Source organism: Electrona antarctica (genome assembly GCF_951216825.1).
Source record: "Electrona antarctica genome assembly, chromosome: 6".
In the NCBI taxonomy this organism is placed as follows: Eukaryota; Metazoa; Chordata; class Actinopteri; order Myctophiformes; family Myctophidae; genus Electrona; species Electrona antarctica.
The window spans coordinates 30,691,489-30,710,451 of NC_136811.1; the positions used below are offsets into that span (position 1 = coordinate 30,691,489).

Consider the following 18,963-nt stretch of genomic DNA (forward strand, 5'->3'; position numbering starts at 1 on the left):
ATCTGTGTGATTATTATTCTTATAAATGTTTTTCTAATAGGCTACTGAGTTATGCATTATGGCCATCTATCATATTAAAGGTCCATATCGGTGGTCTGGCATGTTTAGCTTATATGGTGTACTTGACCATTTCCAAAGCATACCGTTTGTTTGGGGGTGGCAGTGGCTCAGTGGTAGAGTGACCGGATGTGAACCGCAGTTCGAACCCGGACTCCCCCATAGTTAGTGTCAAAGTATCCTTGAGCAAGACTCTGAACCCCTAATTGCTCCCGGTGTGCAGGTTGGTGCCTTGCATGGTGAATGGGTGAATGTAATGCACAATCTCTGTGAAGCGCCTTGGATAAAGGCGCTATATAAATTAATTATATAAATAGATTTACCACACACAGAACACACAAAATGTTATCTAATAGATGTTTGTCAAAGTTTGGTTACTGTTGTGTTTAATAAAGTGAAAATTGATTTGAACAGTCTAGAGGATATTTCAATTCAAATGTCCTTAACTTATTAACCAAGCTAAAATTTACTCAGTTATTTAGATAAGTTTGATAGCATTTTAATTACTTTGGACAAAATGTAAACAAATGCGGAACCACTACCTCTAAAAGTGAAGAAATCGTTGTCAAAATGGTCTGTTTATTTGTTTAATATATGGCCGAAGTTGTGAGTACACATTACACAATGGTGGACATTTAAATGATGCTATATTATTGTATTGACTGCTACCATGACATCTGGCTTAACATGCTTTTATTCTGTGCAAAAACTTGCTTCATTCCACAACAAATGTCCTTGTTTGTCTTAAATGAACAGAATGTTAATTGCCCCCCACCTGGTCTGCTTAGAAGTGTTATATTATCATGTAATGGAAGTGACGTCACACACCTTCTGTCCATTAGCTCCATGGCGGCCCCATGATCCCTTGCTTCCGGCTGGTCCAGGGCCACCCTGCAATAGAGTCACATTCAGTTACACCACAGGCTTACGTACACTATTGCCAGGATTAGGCTACACAATGTTTTGGTCTTTCACGATGGTCACCATGTCAGATTATGCAATTATAGTGCAATAAATTCTAGCCGCGTCTTGGTCGGGACTGTATGATGCAGTTTAATCATCGTTTGCCTTCTTCCACGACGTTGCACGAGATCAGGGAAGCGATATTAAGAAATATTGATAATCACATCATCAAATGCATTCTCTGATAATCATAGAGCATAATTATCATCTGATGCCAGGGCCAGCGGATATGTGACTGTACCTACACTGTAAATGTAAAGGAAATAAGACAACAAAACAACGATGACGTGTATGTGTGTGTGTGTGTGTGTGTGTGTGTGTGTGTGTTCGAGCACTGTGCGACCGTGTGTCTACTCCAAACACACTGTGTTTCCACACTTCATCTTGATAATACTTTAATTAGAGGTGTAAAATGAATGAGAATGAGAATGTACTATATGTACTTTGAGCCCTTAAAGGGACATAGTTGTCAGTTGTCACCAAAGTTTCGAGGGTGCAACACTAGTATACACCAATATCACAAATTCAAATTGCTTTACACTCATTGAACTACAGTAATTATAGTAAAAGATAATATACAATTGGACTTTCAATAGCACAGGCAGTCTTTCAACACATTCATTCAGTGTAAGCGGAAACAATGAGATCTATTTCTTGGCAAATTCATGCAGTTATTTTACACTTGATAAAGAAGCATGTTGAGAAGAAGGGCATACTGTACCAACCTGAGGTCCAGGCAAACCTATTGTCCCTCTCATTCCAGGCTGGCCTCTTACTCCTCCGGCTCCCTGTGGATAAAATGTGGCACAATATGGTGATCTCATACACCCCTAGGTAGGTCACACATTTCAAAAATGAATGCAAACAATGTCATACAGTGTGCTAAATGTATAATTCTTAGCTAAACAGGGCTGCTCTAAAGGGGGGTTCAATGGGGTTGTCGCAGAGTGCCTCATGCCTGTGAGGGCCTTACATTGTGGCCGTAGGCCAAGGAGTCTTGAACATGGCTTGTCTGTGTGTATGTTGTATGCATGTCTGTCCCTGCAAAAGTAAACAATCACAGCTAATGCATCTATGTGCACCTGAACCCCAGCATCCATATTCTGGGGGGAACATAAGCCAAAAATAGCAGATCTACAGGCAGAGGGAAAAAGCCATCCAAGTATAGTTGTAACTCAAGTCTGTTTCTCTAAGAGTGGTTAACACAAAGACGTCATGGAGGGGCACACACAAAGCCAGGCGTTGGAGGGGCTAGCACCCCTCAAAAAAGGCATGAGGAGTTAGGGTTATGTTAAAGAATGCTGATTGTTAATTCCTTGTGGCAATGATGTTTGTATAGGCCCTGAATTTAAATGACAGCGGCCCCTATATCTGTCCAAATTGACATTAAAATAATAAATTACTGAGAGCATGCAGCCAAACAAAATCTCTTTTTCTAGTTCACAGTAATTGCGGAGGTCATCTGTGATCTTAATCCTGAGTGAACCAGCCATGTCACAATCTGTAAAATAAAAATCCCAGAGCAAATTACCTATTATATTTCAGCAAACATGTGTAAAGTCCAGTGTAAATCCTTTTCCTGACACTTTCCTTGGCCAGAATTATGGAGACTCTATTGGTATATGAAAGCTTTGACAGCATTTTGACATGAATTAAAATATATATTTATTGGGAACAGGAACGTTTGGGGGGGATTCTCAAATTTGGGCTTGCACCAAACTACATCAGAGAATGGTTTCGAGGCAGAAAGGTGTGCAGAACTTAGGAAGATAGACTGACTATAACTCCACTGACGGCTTAAAGCTGCTATAAGCAATAATATGTCAACATTTTAATAATCCTTTTTTTTTTTTTTTTTTTTTTATCCAGCCAGCCAGGTAGAACGCTCCCAAAAAAAGTGACACATCTAGGGGCCACAATCTGCATTCAAAGATGTTCCTAGAAGTTTTGTCATTGGTCAAAAAAAACCTGGTCGCAATGACTAACCAATCAGGAAGTAGACCAATGACAAAGCTTCTAGGAAAATCTTTGAATGCCGATTGCGGCCCCTAGATGTGTCACAGAGACTACATTTTTTTGGGAGCGTTCTACCCATTGCTGGCTATCTGAAATCTGAATACCAAAAAATGGTAAGAACAATGGTAGAACAACAATGCCTCCCATTCCACCTCATTTTATACAGAACAGAACATTCCTGTCTTGAACAGGCTGAGCATAAGTGGCTATTGACACAGACACACATGCTTGAACATCATAAAAGAATAGTGCTGGGAATCCCCACAGTGAAACATCTGCCTCTAGTTCCTCAGAATAAAAAAATAAGAGCCAACCCTGTTTTAGTCAAATTCTCAGTTAGCATACTGTAGTGTACATGCTAGAGGATGTAGCTATACCTTTGTGCTAGTATCGACTGCTACAGTATCTTCATAGTGGACTTAACTTAACTTAATAACTGGCTTATGAAAATTGCTTGAGTGTGCCAGAAACAAATGTTTTCCCCTTGAAAATGTGTTTTCTTTGGTGAGCAACGTGGTTGTAAAACAAATTATATATTAGGTTTTACAATGACCTACATATACATATACTGCAACTACTTTATACTTCATCACCATTAAAGCTTCAGTTATTTACTACCAACAGATCCACACTGACACAGACACAAATTCACAAGAACACAATGAAGTCATCTCACATTTGGCAGAGTACTGGGAATCCCTGGAGATTTGCCTACAATTCGTCAATTCCTAACAAATTCCAAGGAACCTTTATCACCGGCAGCCAAATGCAAGTGTCAGATTAGTAAGATCGAAGCCAAGTTACATTACAAGGAGACATTCCTCAACAAACCCTGTTCATCTGCAAATCTTTATACAGTATCAATCAGCTAATATACAGAACATGCTAAAAGATGTGGCTCTGTACCTTTGTGCAGACAACATTATTTTATGCTGAACCAGACTGAAGAGCAAGCTTATATAAAGGCATACTGTAGATTACGTGGGCCTGAAACAAACTACTAGCAAAATTACTTATGCAGCATCTCTATTAATGCAATGATTGTTTTTTTTTTATCCCACGATTTTGTAACCCATTTTTCACCCCTGTGTCAATTATCTAATGTGATCCTGGGCTCTACACACCCTCCGCCAACCTACTCCCCATATATGGGGGACATGGGGAGAGCAACGGACTTGAACTCATGCTTCCTTCATGCCTGAGTGTCCACGTTGCTCCTTTACACCTGACAGGGGGGAGTTTCCCTGGTTGGACGTAGCGTGTGGAAGGAACACGTTATTTCAACCAGTTCCTTTCCCCTCCATCAGGCGCCCCGGCTGGCCAGGGGGAGGCAGTTTAGAGACCAGGATTACTGCATGTTTTTTGTGAGGGTACCTACCCTAGGGGACACAGGGAGAACATGCAAACTCCACACAGAAAGGCCCTTTCGCCAACCCCGCCTCGGGTATGGGCACTGATGACGCGGAGGAGGAAACACGCCGCCAGCACCCACAGCGTCCCGAGCGGGAATTGAACCCAGGACCTTCTAGCTGTGACGCGACAGCACTACCAACTGTGCCACCGTGGCCCCTGTTTTGGCTATTTAAATACTGACTTGTATTTACTATATGCAAGTTTGTTCCACAGAGATGTGATAACTTAATGCTTTTATTTTCAAAGGCAGGACAGTTTACCACACTGACCTGGGGTCCTGAAGGCCCTGGGGACCCTGGAACTCCTGGGGAACCTTCTCCTCCAATTGCCCCCTGGAACACACATACACGCACACGCAGACGCGCACGCGCACGCACGCGCACACACACACACACACACACACACACACACACACACACACACACACACACACACACACACACACACACACACACACACACACACACACACACACACACACACACACACACACACACACACACACACACACACACACACACAGACAGTAAGACTCACTGCCTGAAAATGGAGCATGAATCTGTAAATGACCAGCATGAACTGAGGAGATTTGTTATTACTTAATCTCATACCGTACCTTGGGACCAAGTGGTCCTCTTCTTCCTTCTGGGCCCTACAAGGCAAGAGGACAGACTTAGTTTGTGACCGGGCAGTATGGTCTGTCAGCACAATGTACAAATGTAACCAAAAGGACCCTTATGGGCCCATTTGATTACATTTGTCAATTAGTGACAGCTTAATTCACAGAGTCTCGCGGAGGAGAACGTAATTTAGAAACGTCATTACTACATAATCTAAATATCTATTGCTAATTAGCCCCGCCCACTGTCTTCATACCTCTCTGGTGCTGAAATGGTCAAATCCTCCCCCCATGCTGTCTTTCTGTTTGTATTCATGTCAACCGGAACATATTGCAGGAGGTGGGACGAGTTTAAACCATTGCAAGTCATAAATCATCAGCAATCTACCGGGAGTGAGATTAAGTAAACAGTATCTAATATCCTTCTTGCTCTTGTCATAGTGTGTGCCTGGATAATGTATTTCCACTTTTTCTTGCAATTGCCTATCTCACCACTGTGATGAAAACTGTCAGAACTGTAATTCAACCCTTTTAAATGTTAAGCAGTGTCGGAAAAGGTTTTTTAAAAAAAAACTATTTACTGTTAATGTTTCTTCCATGCATCAAATTTGCTATAAGGCACACTAGGTAAAAGAGGATACAAAACAAAACCAAAATGAAAGGTGCGTTCAGTGGAACGCATATATCCGACAGGCCAAGTGGATTCAGTGGAACGCATATATCCGACAGGCCAAGTGGATTCAGTGGAACGCATATATCCGACAGGCCAAGTGGATTCAGTGGAACGCATATATCCGACAGGCCAAGTGGAGCTCACTATTTGTGCAAGTCTATGCCATCAGTCGTCTATCTATAGCGTATCTATGACATATGACTCCATATATTTACAAGGTTTATTATATAAACATGGAACATTTGTGAAATATCAACTGAAATATGAAACTCATTGAGCTGGAACACAATGGGATTTAGACCTCGGCCTGGTACACATGCAGTCAATCAATTGTTCCCAAACAGCAGACATGTGACATCTGGTCACTTATCTCAAGCAGAGCTTCAGATAGCCGTAGTAGCTGTGTGTGTGACTATTACTGTATATAGTTTGAAGACAGGATTTGTTCGCAAAACTTGCATATGGGGCTTTAACATTGCAGCAAAAAGAAAATAGCTGAATTTCTAGTTATGTTCAACACAAACATTGTAACCTAAGGCTTGATTTATACTATGCACCTTAACCCATTTTGGGTGGGAACCCGTTTTGGTGTTAGCATTATGTTATGCTTTAGCTATTGAAAAATAGCAGGTCTGATTCAAGACATTTTTTGAATCTGATCTCAGGTCAAAATGGGTTAAATAGAAAAAAGAAAAACAGGAAATAGAATCTCTACTTACTTATGTGTTCCTTTTCTATAAGAATATGAAGTTATTATCGCTAGCAGATGTTCCCATAAATGCTAGCACTGTTAACGCTTGTAGGCTAGTGGTTCTCAAAGCCTTCAGGGTTCCTTGAAGGCATTCCAAATGGACCCTTACGGGTCCGTAACTCTCCGATTCATGGAGATCCTTGAAATTGAACAATTTGAGAATAACTAACTTAGATTATAAAATGTAGAGCTTTAAATTCTCACCAGGCCTCCATTAACTCCACTCTCCCCTGCTACGCCATCGCCTCCTGCATCTCCCTGGAGAAGGACAAATATGTGTAATTTGTTAGTAGTATATGTAATAATTTAAGTACAAATTTTAAAGGCATCTGGGTTCTGCTTTATCCTATCAATTGTCAGCCATGATGTCACCTACTGGTAAGCCTGGGTTCCCGAGATCTCCTTTGGGTCCTGGCACAGTGTTGTCCACACCCGGTTCACCCTATTGGATGACACAACACAGATTCTTACTTTGAAGATTTTCATTGAGGTGAAAAGACCATGGTGCCATGGCCCAGTAAAGGCATGCAAGTTGAAGTCTCTGCTATGCTAGCTGGTGGGTTACAGATGTGTCCCAGCTGTGTGTGACATTTTGTAAATACAAATGACCTGTCACCCAATCATCCTCCAATCAAAACCAATCAGATCTTTTCTAGAGTCAACGGTTTCTAGAGTAACAGTGTGTGCGTGCGTGCGTGCGTGCGTGCGTTCTATGCGTTTTCCTTTCAGGTATTGTCAATGCCTGAAATACCGTATTGACATAATACATCATGTAATAATACTAAAAATAACTTGAGTCCCAGCAGACTTAGGAACTATGACACGGATAATATATTATATATATTATTAATATTAACACTCCTGCCAGTCATGTGTGAGTGAAGCACATTGTTCTTCTGCTTTGTAGGAGCAGCTTAGAAGGGGAAATGAAGTATTTCTGTCAGCATACCAAAGATATCATGTAACCACATGGCTAACCACATAAAGCATAGAGGAGGGCATGGGGTCACATGCTGTCTCGAGTGACAGCATGCCCGAATGCCCCCTCCCCACTTTCAGCAAATTAAAATAAAAATAAAAATGAACACTGATGTTTTACAATCTCTAATAACAACCTAAAACGTTAACCTTGGTTGAAAAATAAAAAGTTGTCCTTTAAGTGTACTATACTGTAATAGTAATTTGTGAACACACTACATACTTAAAACATAGTTAACATTTTTTGTGCTGTAGGCCAGCGGTTCCCAAACCTTTTTGGCCATGTAGGCTATATACACTAAGAATTGGGACAGTGAGACAGACAAAGTGATTTCTTCTCTTTTTCTTTTAACTCACCGGGTCTCCTCTCAGTCCTTTTTGACCTGGTACCCCCGGCTCTCCGCTGATACCTGGGATGCCCTGGGGAAGTGAAACGAATCAAACTTAATTGCCACTGAAAAATAATGAATCACGCTGCAGGCAAACACATCTCTGCTGAAAACACTAAATTCATACCATAAATAAGTGGTTAAGGGCCAACAGTGTTAGAAAGGAGTTCATGTTGTGATAGAAAGGAGTTTGTGATCGAAAGAAGTTCATGATGGTACATTTTAAAGTGGTCCTAAACCATATACAGTACATAAAACATAAATATAATATATAACATATATAGATTTATTATGATAGGATCACAAAGAAAAAGAAAATGTGTTTCACAAAAGTTGGCCTCCTGGTGGCGCTCTAAAAGGCAGAATGGAAAATGCAAGCCAGGAGTTTTTCCGTGGCCTCTAGGGATTGTGCATACAAAGTGTTACACAGATCGGTGCAGTTATAGGTAAAAATGCGAAACGTGGTGAAAGTGCAAAACATGCCACTCCTCAAACTTTAGATGTCAATCTTAGCCAATCAGGATTGAATATGATAAATCAAACAGACCCGTCTTGATCACATGACTATAGAGTATCATGTGTACCAATTTGCGTGAATCTATATATAAATGCACGCACGCACGCACACACACACACACACACACACACACACACACACACACACACACACACACACACACACACACACACACACACACACACACACACACACACACACACACACACACACACACACACACACACACACACACACACACACACACACGTGGAGTGCAAATGGAGTGCAAAACATACTCTCCCCATACCTCCCCCACTTCTATTCGGTCTGACTCTTTGTAGTAGGGTCCTAGTGTAAATCAAATTAGTTGAACCCTATAGCCTATAGTGAACGGAAAACGACAAACTGATGAGAGCTTCCGTTATCGACATTCAGGAGGCATATAGTTACAGACTCTCATTCGGAGATTGTGGAATAGTAGTCTGGCTTGAGAGACTAATATGAACATGAATGAATAAATAAATGTATATTTTTACCGCGTTTCCTGGATTTCCTCTCTCTCCTGAGCTCCCACCAATTCCTGTTAGGCCCTGCAGACAGACAATAACAACTTAATTAGGATACATAGACAAAAATAAACAAACTTCCTCAACACGCCCAGTCACTTCCATGACACAACACAAATAAATAAAAGTTTTCAAATTGCTGCCATATAACAAGCCAAGACATTGAGCAGCAATTGGTTGATGTGGTGATGACTACAGACAGAATACACGAAATATACAAGGCTGTATGCTGTATTTTATTATTGAAAAGATAACATTTAAGGTTTTGTTCCAATGGCAAAAAGCCTCTTTTCTTTTTATACAGAAAATATAACCACCTGAGGAAATAAAGAAAAGTAATGCAGTCAGTAGGGTGTCAACCTCAAGGATTTAAAAATCTCCCCAGTTTACTCCTTTAGAGAAAGGTTATTTCCTCTTGGTCTCAATGTATTCAAAATATCTGTTTATTTCTAAATGTAGTGTTTGATGGTAGCACTAGAGCTGTCAGTGGAGTCATGTGGAGTCCTTGAGGGGGTCCTTGGGGGTGGGGGGGGGGGGGGTCCTTGAGCGAGGTCCAGGGGGTCCCCAGCTAATTGATGGATAGTTAGAAACTAAATGGACCCTTGCAAGTCTGTAACTCTGAGAGTGTAGATGGAACCATTAAATGAATTGTTCCATTTGTTAATTCTGAACCAATCTTCATGGCAATCTGGCTACTACTTTGGGAAATATGTTGGTCACAGACATACAGACTCTGGCAAAATCATAACTGTGGTGAGGGGTTGCATACGTTTGTTCCACATACTAACAGTCCGACAGGCATTAGTCCGACAACTCCGTCGCTCCCGACATGTGCGGCAGGTTAAAACTAACCAGTGGTGGGTTTAAACTAACCTGTGCGGGTTAAAACTAACCCGTGGCTCCCGACATGCGTGGCAGGTTACAACTAACCCATGGCAGGTTAAAACTAACCCGTGGCTTCCTGTGAGGTTAGATTTAGGGTTGGCTTTTGGGTTGTCGGATTCATGACTGTAGGACTGGACCACATGCACCCGTGGTGTGGGTGACGGCTGATTTAGGCAGTTACTCCTGGCCAAACTACTGTAAACGGGCATTGAGCTGGGTGTGACTGCTCGCTCACCTGTTGTGCATTGATCTAATCGATACACAACAGGCTACCGCGTTTAAACGACAACGGTCTCTAGAGAACGCAACAAAGTGAAACCCCCTTCCAGAGTGGAAATCTTTGAAAACGCTCCGCCTCGTGTCTCCATGTAAATGGGCAACACAGCGCAAAACGTGTGATGTCATGGGACTCATGGCTCACGTCGGCTCACGTCAAGTATACATTTGTGCAGAACTGCAGAATCCTGCATTGGTGTCAAGACAAAAATGGCAAAATAGCACCGTTTGTGATATTTGCCGTCAGACGCTGATACCCACGTACAGTAGGAGACCATTAAATAAACAGCTGTGATAGGAAGTAGAACGGAAGTGTTTCTACTCATGCATGTCTGGTCTATCTGGCAGCGTGTCACACCGCCACCTAGCCACCTGGCATGCACACTACAGCTTTTTCAATCACTGTTGCGTCTCCATGTAAACGCAAAATTAAAAGTGAGAACACAATGGCCTTTTGTCGTTCTATTCTGATCGTTGCCATATCCATGTCCATGAGACGTGCCCTCACATTCACTTGAGGTAGACCATCGGTCATGACAGCATTTACATCTGCTTTGGTTTGTACCATCTTGCCACTCTACAATAAATGTGATTTGAACCATCAAGCTGACTGTGTCTCTACGTTGGAGTACCAATCCAGAAGTGGCTGGTAGCATCAACCTTGTTACAACAACCTCCTCTGCAGTTGTAATAATAACACAGACAGACAGCGATTCCAAGAATTAGCGTAATAGAGATAAAGAATTATATAGTCTTATAATTACCTGTTCGCCATTTACTCCATCAAGCCCATCCTCTCCATCATCACCCTGCAATGGCAAAATGATTCAAAGATGTTAAGTAACTGTAACTGTTACGCATTTAAATCCTATTTTCTTTTCGTCTTCTTTTTCCAGCTATCATGACCTTTAAACTAGACTTGTTAAAGGTATTTCACACTGCATACAACGTGTATGTCTTATAACTTCCTTAGATAAATACATTTGCATTCCAAATGAGTCAGTCACTCACCCTGTTTCCCCGGTGGCCTCGGTATCCCTGTAACAAACACACAGATTAAAGGAAGGTCAGCAAAGGTGGTTGCTCGGCATATGTGACTAGTGCAAGAGCAGCAATTCATTATTTATATAATTTATTTGTGTGTGTGTGTGTGTGTGTGTGTGTGTGTGTGTGTGTGTGTGTGTGTGTGTGTGTGTGTGTGTGTGTGTGTGTGTGTGTGTGTGTGTGTGTGTGACTGTGTGTGTGTGTGTGTGAGTATCTGTTGTACCTTCAGTCCTCGTGGCCCAGCACAGCCCTGTATCCCCTGAGGTCCAAGTGGTCCAGGTAGACCTCTGTCACCCTGGGGGTAGACACAGACAGCTTCAACAGTGACTGAGCATCCAACACAACATCATGACACTACATGCATGTTGCATGCTTTCTTGGCCAGAGGTCTGTCATGAACAAAATAAATGAAAATGAAAGGACAAACACTTACAGAAATGCCTTCCTCTCCTGGGTAGCCAGGATGGCCCTTTGGCCCGACCACGCCCTGTGCAAAGAAAGACAACAGGTGAGGAGCTACATTAAGACACTATTGTCCCGTTCGATCGCCATTTACAGCATTCACTCAAATCTGTCAAAGGTCAGCACACAAATACCCAAGTGGATTTTACAGTTCAGACACTTATTCCCATACATTTTGCCCCTACTTGTCTATCTATTTTGCTCTACATGAAAATGCAGTTTGTCCCAAGTTCACAATTGTGTTGCTAAATTTCAATTAAATTGAAAAGCAATTACAGTGTTGATTTTGTCGACTAATACTATGACAAAAAAAGTCCATCGACTACCTTTTTTCACTGACAAAAACTAAATAGAAAGTAGAAACTAAATGAAAACTAAGCTATGATGACTAAAACGTAATGCTTGTAGATCTGCTGTTTTCAGCAAGTGTAAAATCAGTCATTACAACGGCATCAAGACCCGCCAAAATATATTTTAGTCGACCAAATCAACTGTAGATTTAGTAGACTAAAATCTTATGATAATTTGTTGATTAAAACTAGACTAACACCAAAAATATTCCAGGTGACTAAACTAAATGAAAACTATTCAAGAGACTATGACTGTTTTAATCATGGAATTGGATATGAAATGGATGTTATTGATTTAAATAATTAAGTTTCCTCATCGTTAATGTATATCTACAGTATGTGTTCTGAGCACAACCAATGGAATGTTTTAAGGTTTTTCTTCTGTTGTATAGTTTCACACACTTTTGCACCACACGTTAAATGTTTAAAGTCATGCATGTTACAGTCACCTTTGACCCTGAGGGGCCCCGAAATCCACGAATCCCTTCGTGTCCAGAGCACTTGCACATAACATTACAGCAGTCTCTATCTGCCACTGCGTCCTAGAGATAGATAGACAACACAATACATTCAATGGGAGGGAGAGTGTGTGAGGAAAGAGGACTGACAAAAAGATAATTATGGTAAATGATTATTAGGAGGGGGGACTGTCAATCATCAAGGTTCTCCTTTGAAAGACACATTTACCATCACCCACCATTATTTCCCTTTGACATTACCCTCAGGACCACATTTTCACTCCTCCAGACTGACAAGCTGAGGCAAGAAACAATTTCTGAAGAGACAATAACGCCTGCCATACTTCACATGCTGAAATGACACTCATTTGCTAAAACAAGCCTATTATTGAGCACAGACTCACTTTCAGGTTTTAGAAATTAGGACTACGATACAAATGTTCTATTGGGCAGACTTGTCCCATTAGAATAGAAGACTAAAGTAGTCGAGGTATTAATGGCTGTAGACTGACAGCCACAACTTACAACTTGTTTCAGCATGGTGCTGCCCACACTATGCATGCCAATGCTGAGAGGAACTTTGTAGCCAAACCCTCGACCAAACTCCACCATTTGCAGTTGGCCGGCATTTCTCGCTCCCTCCAGGGCAACTATCAGCAGGGCACTTATACCTTAGCAAACAAGACATGATATTGAATTAATGCCTTTGTTCTTACAGAAGATATACTGTATAGTTGCATCATGCCATGCATCATGCATGTCAACACATGCAGTAACTGAATTTCTATTGAGGAAATGCACTGGAAATATAATATTTAACTATACTGTATATATATGTACACCGACATAATGTATTATACCATGTGTACCAGTATATACATATATAATGTAGGCTAATTTAGTAACAACAGTATGTCTCTATTTTTGTTTTGTTTGGAAGATATACATTTTCCAAAGTATCAATTGAGCCTGGCAGCTGGAAGTCGGACCAGCTGTTTAGATGATAAGTTAACAGCAATGATTTTCATTGTATTTTAAATGTAACAATAGCTGATAGTTATTTTGGTCCACACCCACTGATAATGCCCACAATCTACCCATCAAAGCAAATGCCTACTGAGCCCTGCAGCCCAACCACAATCAGCGAAGTGAAGATTGTGGGCTGGCTTTGCAGGGCTGAAGGCTAGTATACTCATGCCTTTACAGTAATAATGGCATGTGCTATATTATCATCAAATCTGAAATCAAGGCATTTAATAAAAAGGAAACAATAAATGATTATTATTGTCCATCCAACCCCAACACACTTTGTCCCATAAAGTGGTTCTGCTGTCGTGAAAATGTTTTGATCTGGTCCACCATAAAACGGAATAATAATTATTGAGATTCTCTTCATTTTTTACCAGATTGACGTAGAAGTTCTGATTCACGCTCCAGTTTCATCACGTCTTCATCGAGTCCATCTGAGAAGATCACTAGCACCTGGTGGGTAACAGCAGCAGTCACATTAGATTGGTGCTAATCCTGATGGAAGTTTTGCACAATACTAATATTTATACTAACAGGTCTGTCACAATTTCTAAATAATAGCCTGGGCCAGCTTAGCGGTCCAGGCGCCTTGGGCTGGTAATCCAGCATGACAGTGTCTCACGGCCCGATCCCAACAAACTTTGCTGTGTGTCTTCCCCCCATCTCTCTCCCTGTTTCCTGTCTACCTACTGTGATCTATCAATAAAGGCAAAAAAGCCCCAAAAATATCTTTAAAAAAGGCATTTTAAAACAATTTCTAAATAATGATTTCTAAATTACTGTACACACTATGGGCTCCATCTTGCGGCAGGGGCCCTTTTCCTTAATTTGGGGATTTAGTATTGTGTGAGAGGTGTGGCCCCGTAAAATGTGTTATCTTGTGTCACAGCCTAAGGGCTCCAATTTCGTCGCTGCCGTTTCCCGCGACGCGGCCCGCAATGCAGCCGTGGCCCGAAAATTACGAGTATAGGAGCTTGCTATGTCCCTTAATAGTATTTTGGTCCAGTGTCAACCGCTATCTATTTAGCTATTAGGTATTTGCGCCTAGAGGTGTGGTCATGGGCGTGTTGGCACGCTTTCCCCTAAATTGCTATTTTGGTCAAATACATTTGGGAAAGCGACAGTGGCGTTTAAAACCACCCGTAATGCCAAATTAGTTTGGTAGAGCGGCGCGCGCCTCAATGGAGATGTCCAGGCACAGACTAGTCAGGCTGCCTCATCTCTCCTTATGCTCCTTTTGCATCTCTTTGTAATTTTCATATAATCAGCAGAAGTGAGTGCCTGCTACTTCCTTGTGTCCATTGAGTTTATATAATTGTATAGTCAAACAAGTTATTTGTGCCAGGCATTGTGCGGCGTGCGCGATTCCATTTGCTCGTTCAGTTCATCACCAGTGCAGCAAATGGGGTTAATCCGATTTACAGAACTTTCCTTTTCGCTTCATACCGTTCGTAGTTTACATAGAACTTAGAATTTTTAAAAATTGGCGAGATTTGAGCGAGTTGTGACTTAATGAAAAGACGAGTGATCTTGGCTCTGTGCGGGGTGGGAAAAAATAAGAGAAACGGCACGGGGGGGAGGGGAGCAGGGGGGAGCAGGGGGGAGCAGGGGGGAGCAGGGTGCATCACAAGAGACTTCAAGGCAGCAGCACATCACTCTTCCATGGTCTATAAACCGTAAGGCTATGAAGCAATATAGAACTGGGCATAACGGGCAACGGATAAGGGATCTCTTAAAGGCAATGGCACGTGGACTGGTGATTGGTTCAATTATTGTAACTCCCAAACCACACCTATGCATAATATAATGGGATTTAGACAGGTAACCAAAATACCAACTTTAGTGGGGGAACACCCCTTCCCCACTGCTAAATCCCAAAATAGTGTATTTAGAAAGATCGAACGAAAATGGAGCCCTATGTCCCTAAAACACCTCCATTACCCCTTACATTATGCATAGGTGTGGTTTGGGCGTTACAATGATTAAACCAATCACTGTGCCACCTGCCATTGCCTTTAAGAGATCCATTATCCATTTAACATTATGCCCAGTGATTTACACTATGGCCCATGGCCATGGAAGAGCGACACGTTGCTGCCTTGAAATATAGCCTATTTATATTTGATACAGAGGCCGGGTTGTTTTGTGTCCAGTAGCTCCAACACAACCTCACAAATCTAATAACTTCTTTGACTAGACAATTAAAACACAATAAGCACAAGGAATTGACACTGCTGATTATAGTAAAATTCCAATCACAGAGATTTGTGGAGAATTAAGACAGAACGAGACCTCTGAGCTGTGAATGTTGTGCAACATGACTCAAGCAGAGGCAGCTCCAACTCAGGTCTCACCGTCTCAGAGTCAGGAGCGCATTCTTTTATCAAACAGAATTCGCATTATGGGTGGTTTGAAGAGGCACTTTCCATTGTCCTAAACCTGTGTGCATAAGATAGCAAATATAGGGAAAGCACATCAACACGCCTACAGACACACCTCCACCCGCAAATATAGGAGTCGGCAAAATGAATAGTGGGTTGTGTGGCCGCAAGATAACATTTACGCATAGTGGAAGCTCCTAAATGCGTAATTCACGGAAAATGTTTATTACTTGAGGATAAAGCATGGCATATAAGATGGAGCGCAAAGTGTTTCAGGACTCAACCAACATTCTGGACATTTACTTCACTACCAAAGAAAGGTTGATAGGCCAGTGCATCGACAGTGGTGGTATAATGTGTGCAAGATTCCTTCCAACTCACCTTCACACCAGCATTGGACTCTGTCCTAAACTTGTCTCTGAAAGAGTGCAACAGATCAGTGTTGAAGTAGGTGGCCTCAGACATCTGCCAGGCCATGACTTTCTTCACCACCTCATCGCTGTAACCTTCGAAGTGGAAGTTGTGCAGTGTCTGTCCATTACGGCCCCAAGCGCTGTATGCAATGTTGGCAGTGATGGGTGAGTGATGGGTGTCCACACAGCACAGGCCCTGCAGTGTGGACACATAGTGGGCGATCTCTGGCAGGAATGTTTGGAGCTTGGGGTGACCGCTGACCAGAGGCTGGGTTGTGGGCCTGTCTGAAATGTCGAATCCAAAGGCGATATCTATGCTGCAGGCTATGGGAGAAAAGACAAACCATTTACTGTCACTCAGTCAATGTCACACTTCAGGTTTTGCTTCTGCAAGAGATAGTGAAAGAAAGAAAGAAAGAAAGAAAGAAAGAAAGAAAGAAAGAAAGAAAGAAAGAAAGAAGAAAGAAAGAAAGAAAGAATATAGAATGAGACTAAATAAGGTACCAGGTCCACGGACCAACTTACCAGGTCGGCCTGGGATGAGTCTGGATTGGCAGATGGTATCAACCACTTTCTGCTTGATTTTTGCCAAGTCGCCAAACGTCTTCACTGTGAATAACTTCTCAGGGCTGCCCGTGATCTGCAGGAGCTCCAGGTCGTGCACATCTCCGATGCCAATGGCAAACACCTCTATTCCCTCAGCTCTGAGGATTGCGGCCGCAGCATCCACCTCATCCTGCGAATCACCGTCCGTGATCAGCACCAGGTTCTGGGAAATGCCTTGTGACCTGCGGCCGCCATGTGATGCTATAAAGTAATCCTTAATGAACCCTAGGGCAAGTCCGATGTTTGTTCCTCCTCCGAGTTGCCTCATGGCGAGGATGCGTTCTTTAACTTGAGCTTCATTGTGTAAATCATTGAGGTAAAACTCCTTCTGAGGAGAACTGCTGAACTGGGCAACTCCTACCTGGACAAACTCCTCACTAACTTGGAAACTCGACACCAGTTCTGTCATGAATGTCTTCATGGTCGTGTAATCCTTGGGGTCAATACTGCCGGACTGATCGATCAACATGACCAGGTCAGCTTTCTGTTTCTCACAGGCTGCCAATACAAAGACAGGTAAAGATAAATGAATGTTCTGTGGCAGTAGAGCAGGGTTCTTATATTAATTTGAAATGTATTTAGAATGTGACGAACATTTGATAATAGAAAGTAGAAATATTTCTACATAAGGTTTTAAACATGTAAAAAAAGAAATGTGGGGGAAAGCAATGTTTTATAGACAGATAAATAGATAGACAGATATCTCACCTGGCTTAGTGTTATTGCAGAGGACATGTGAAATATTCTTATATAGACCCTCTAAAGCATCAAAATCGTTCACATAGAAAACCCTGGATGCGTCTCCACCAGCCATGGTCTCGAGCTGAGCCTTGTTTGCTTCTGCCACTCCAATACTGAAGACCTTGATGCCATTGTCTCGCAGTGCATTAGACGGAGCAAGTAAATTATTGGCGTCGGTAGCGTCGCCATCTGTGATCACAAATAGAATCTGGGGCACCTGTAAGGCTCCTCTGCCACCATTTGCTGCATCAAAATATTGTAAGGAATATGCCAGAGCTTTGCTTGTATAGGTATCACCATATGGTGACTGCAGGCTTGCTATGGCCTTCAGAACTTCTTTTTTGGAATAAAACTGATTCAGAGTGAAGTCCACTTTGGCTTCGTTGGAATAGAGAATGACGCCAAAGCGTGTCAGCTTCTCGCCAACTGTGGTTTCATTTACCACAGACGCCATAAACTTAAGCATGCTTTTGAACTTCGGCAGAGTGATACTTGTGGATCCATCCACCAAGAAAATCATGTCAGCAACTTCTGTCTTCTTACAATCTGTTTGAAAGAAATTGGAAAGAAAAAACACAAAACTTCAGTCCCAATGCCAATTATGTGTTGTCATCTAACTAATAATTCTAGTGATTGCGTCCTCCAAACTGTGTCCTCAAAATGTGAGGACGAAATGTGTGGACGGAATGCATCCGTGCTGTGATTGGCTGGAAGGTGTGTCATTCTGCACTGTGATTGGCCGAACTGGTGTGCCACATGAGCCAATATAAGTGGCAGAGAGAGGGGGAGAAAGAGGGAGAGAGAGAGGTGAGAGATGGTGAGAGAGAGAGAAAGGGAGAGAGAGAGAGGGGATAGAGAGGTGAGAGAGAGTGAGAGGTAGGGAGAAACTCTGCACATACTTTGGGTATATAATTTCCCCAAACGGGTATGGACTAGTGATAACTAGAAAAAGTGCCCCTCTGGGCACAGGTCTCCACCAGGAGGATAGGAGTGTGTGTGATGTTTGGCAAAATGTTTAGGAGTAATATAAACATGTTTTTTTGTTTGTTTGTTTGTTTTTTTGCAACAATTTTTTGGGGGAAATGCAGAGCCAGATCACTCATAGCATCTCTGATGATAGAATTCTGGATGAGCAGGACGTGCAGCATTTTGTACAAAATGGGCCACTCCTGAAAACTTTGGAAGGCAATCTTAGCCAATCAGTGTAGAATCTGAGAAATCCAACAGACTCGTCTAGATCACATGACTACAGAGATCATGTGTACCGATTTGCGTGAGATTTGGATGAAATCTGTGCGACTAACATAAACAGAAATCGGCCTCATGGTGGCGCTATAACCGGCAGATGTGGAGGGATGCATGGAAAATGTTTTTCCATGGCCTCTAGGGAGTGC

General features: G+C 42.1%; 1 protein-coding gene across 1 annotated transcript in view; it reads right to left on the reverse strand.

Annotated features, from left to right (window-relative positions):
• The window catches only part of col6a4a (collagen, type VI, alpha 4a), a 58,778-nt gene that overhangs the window by 16,207 nt on the left and 23,608 nt on the right, over window positions 1–18,963 (reverse strand). Inside the window, exons 10-27 of the mRNA XM_079504134.1 lie at window positions 17,537–18,115; window positions 16,748–17,326; window positions 16,191–16,546; window positions 13,803–13,881; window positions 12,925–13,070; window positions 12,391–12,483; window positions 11,563–11,616; window positions 11,353–11,424; window positions 11,097–11,123; window positions 10,850–10,894; window positions 8,895–8,948; window positions 7,828–7,890; window positions 6,869–6,934; window positions 6,697–6,750; window positions 5,066–5,101; window positions 4,719–4,781; window positions 1,746–1,808; window positions 886–948 (exon numbers count right to left, since the gene is read on the reverse strand). Of these exons, the coding sequence (XP_079360260.1) occupies window positions 886–948; window positions 1,746–1,808; window positions 4,719–4,781; window positions 5,066–5,101; window positions 6,697–6,750; window positions 6,869–6,934; window positions 7,828–7,890; window positions 8,895–8,948; window positions 10,850–10,894; window positions 11,097–11,123; window positions 11,353–11,424; window positions 11,563–11,616; window positions 12,391–12,483; window positions 12,925–13,070; window positions 13,803–13,881; window positions 16,191–16,546; window positions 16,748–17,326; window positions 17,537–18,115 (2,492 nt within the window). The remainder of the gene's footprint in view (window positions 1–885; window positions 949–1,745; window positions 1,809–4,718; window positions 4,782–5,065; window positions 5,102–6,696; window positions 6,751–6,868; window positions 6,935–7,827; window positions 7,891–8,894; window positions 8,949–10,849; window positions 10,895–11,096; window positions 11,124–11,352; window positions 11,425–11,562; window positions 11,617–12,390; window positions 12,484–12,924; window positions 13,071–13,802; window positions 13,882–16,190; window positions 16,547–16,747; window positions 17,327–17,536; window positions 18,116–18,963) is intronic.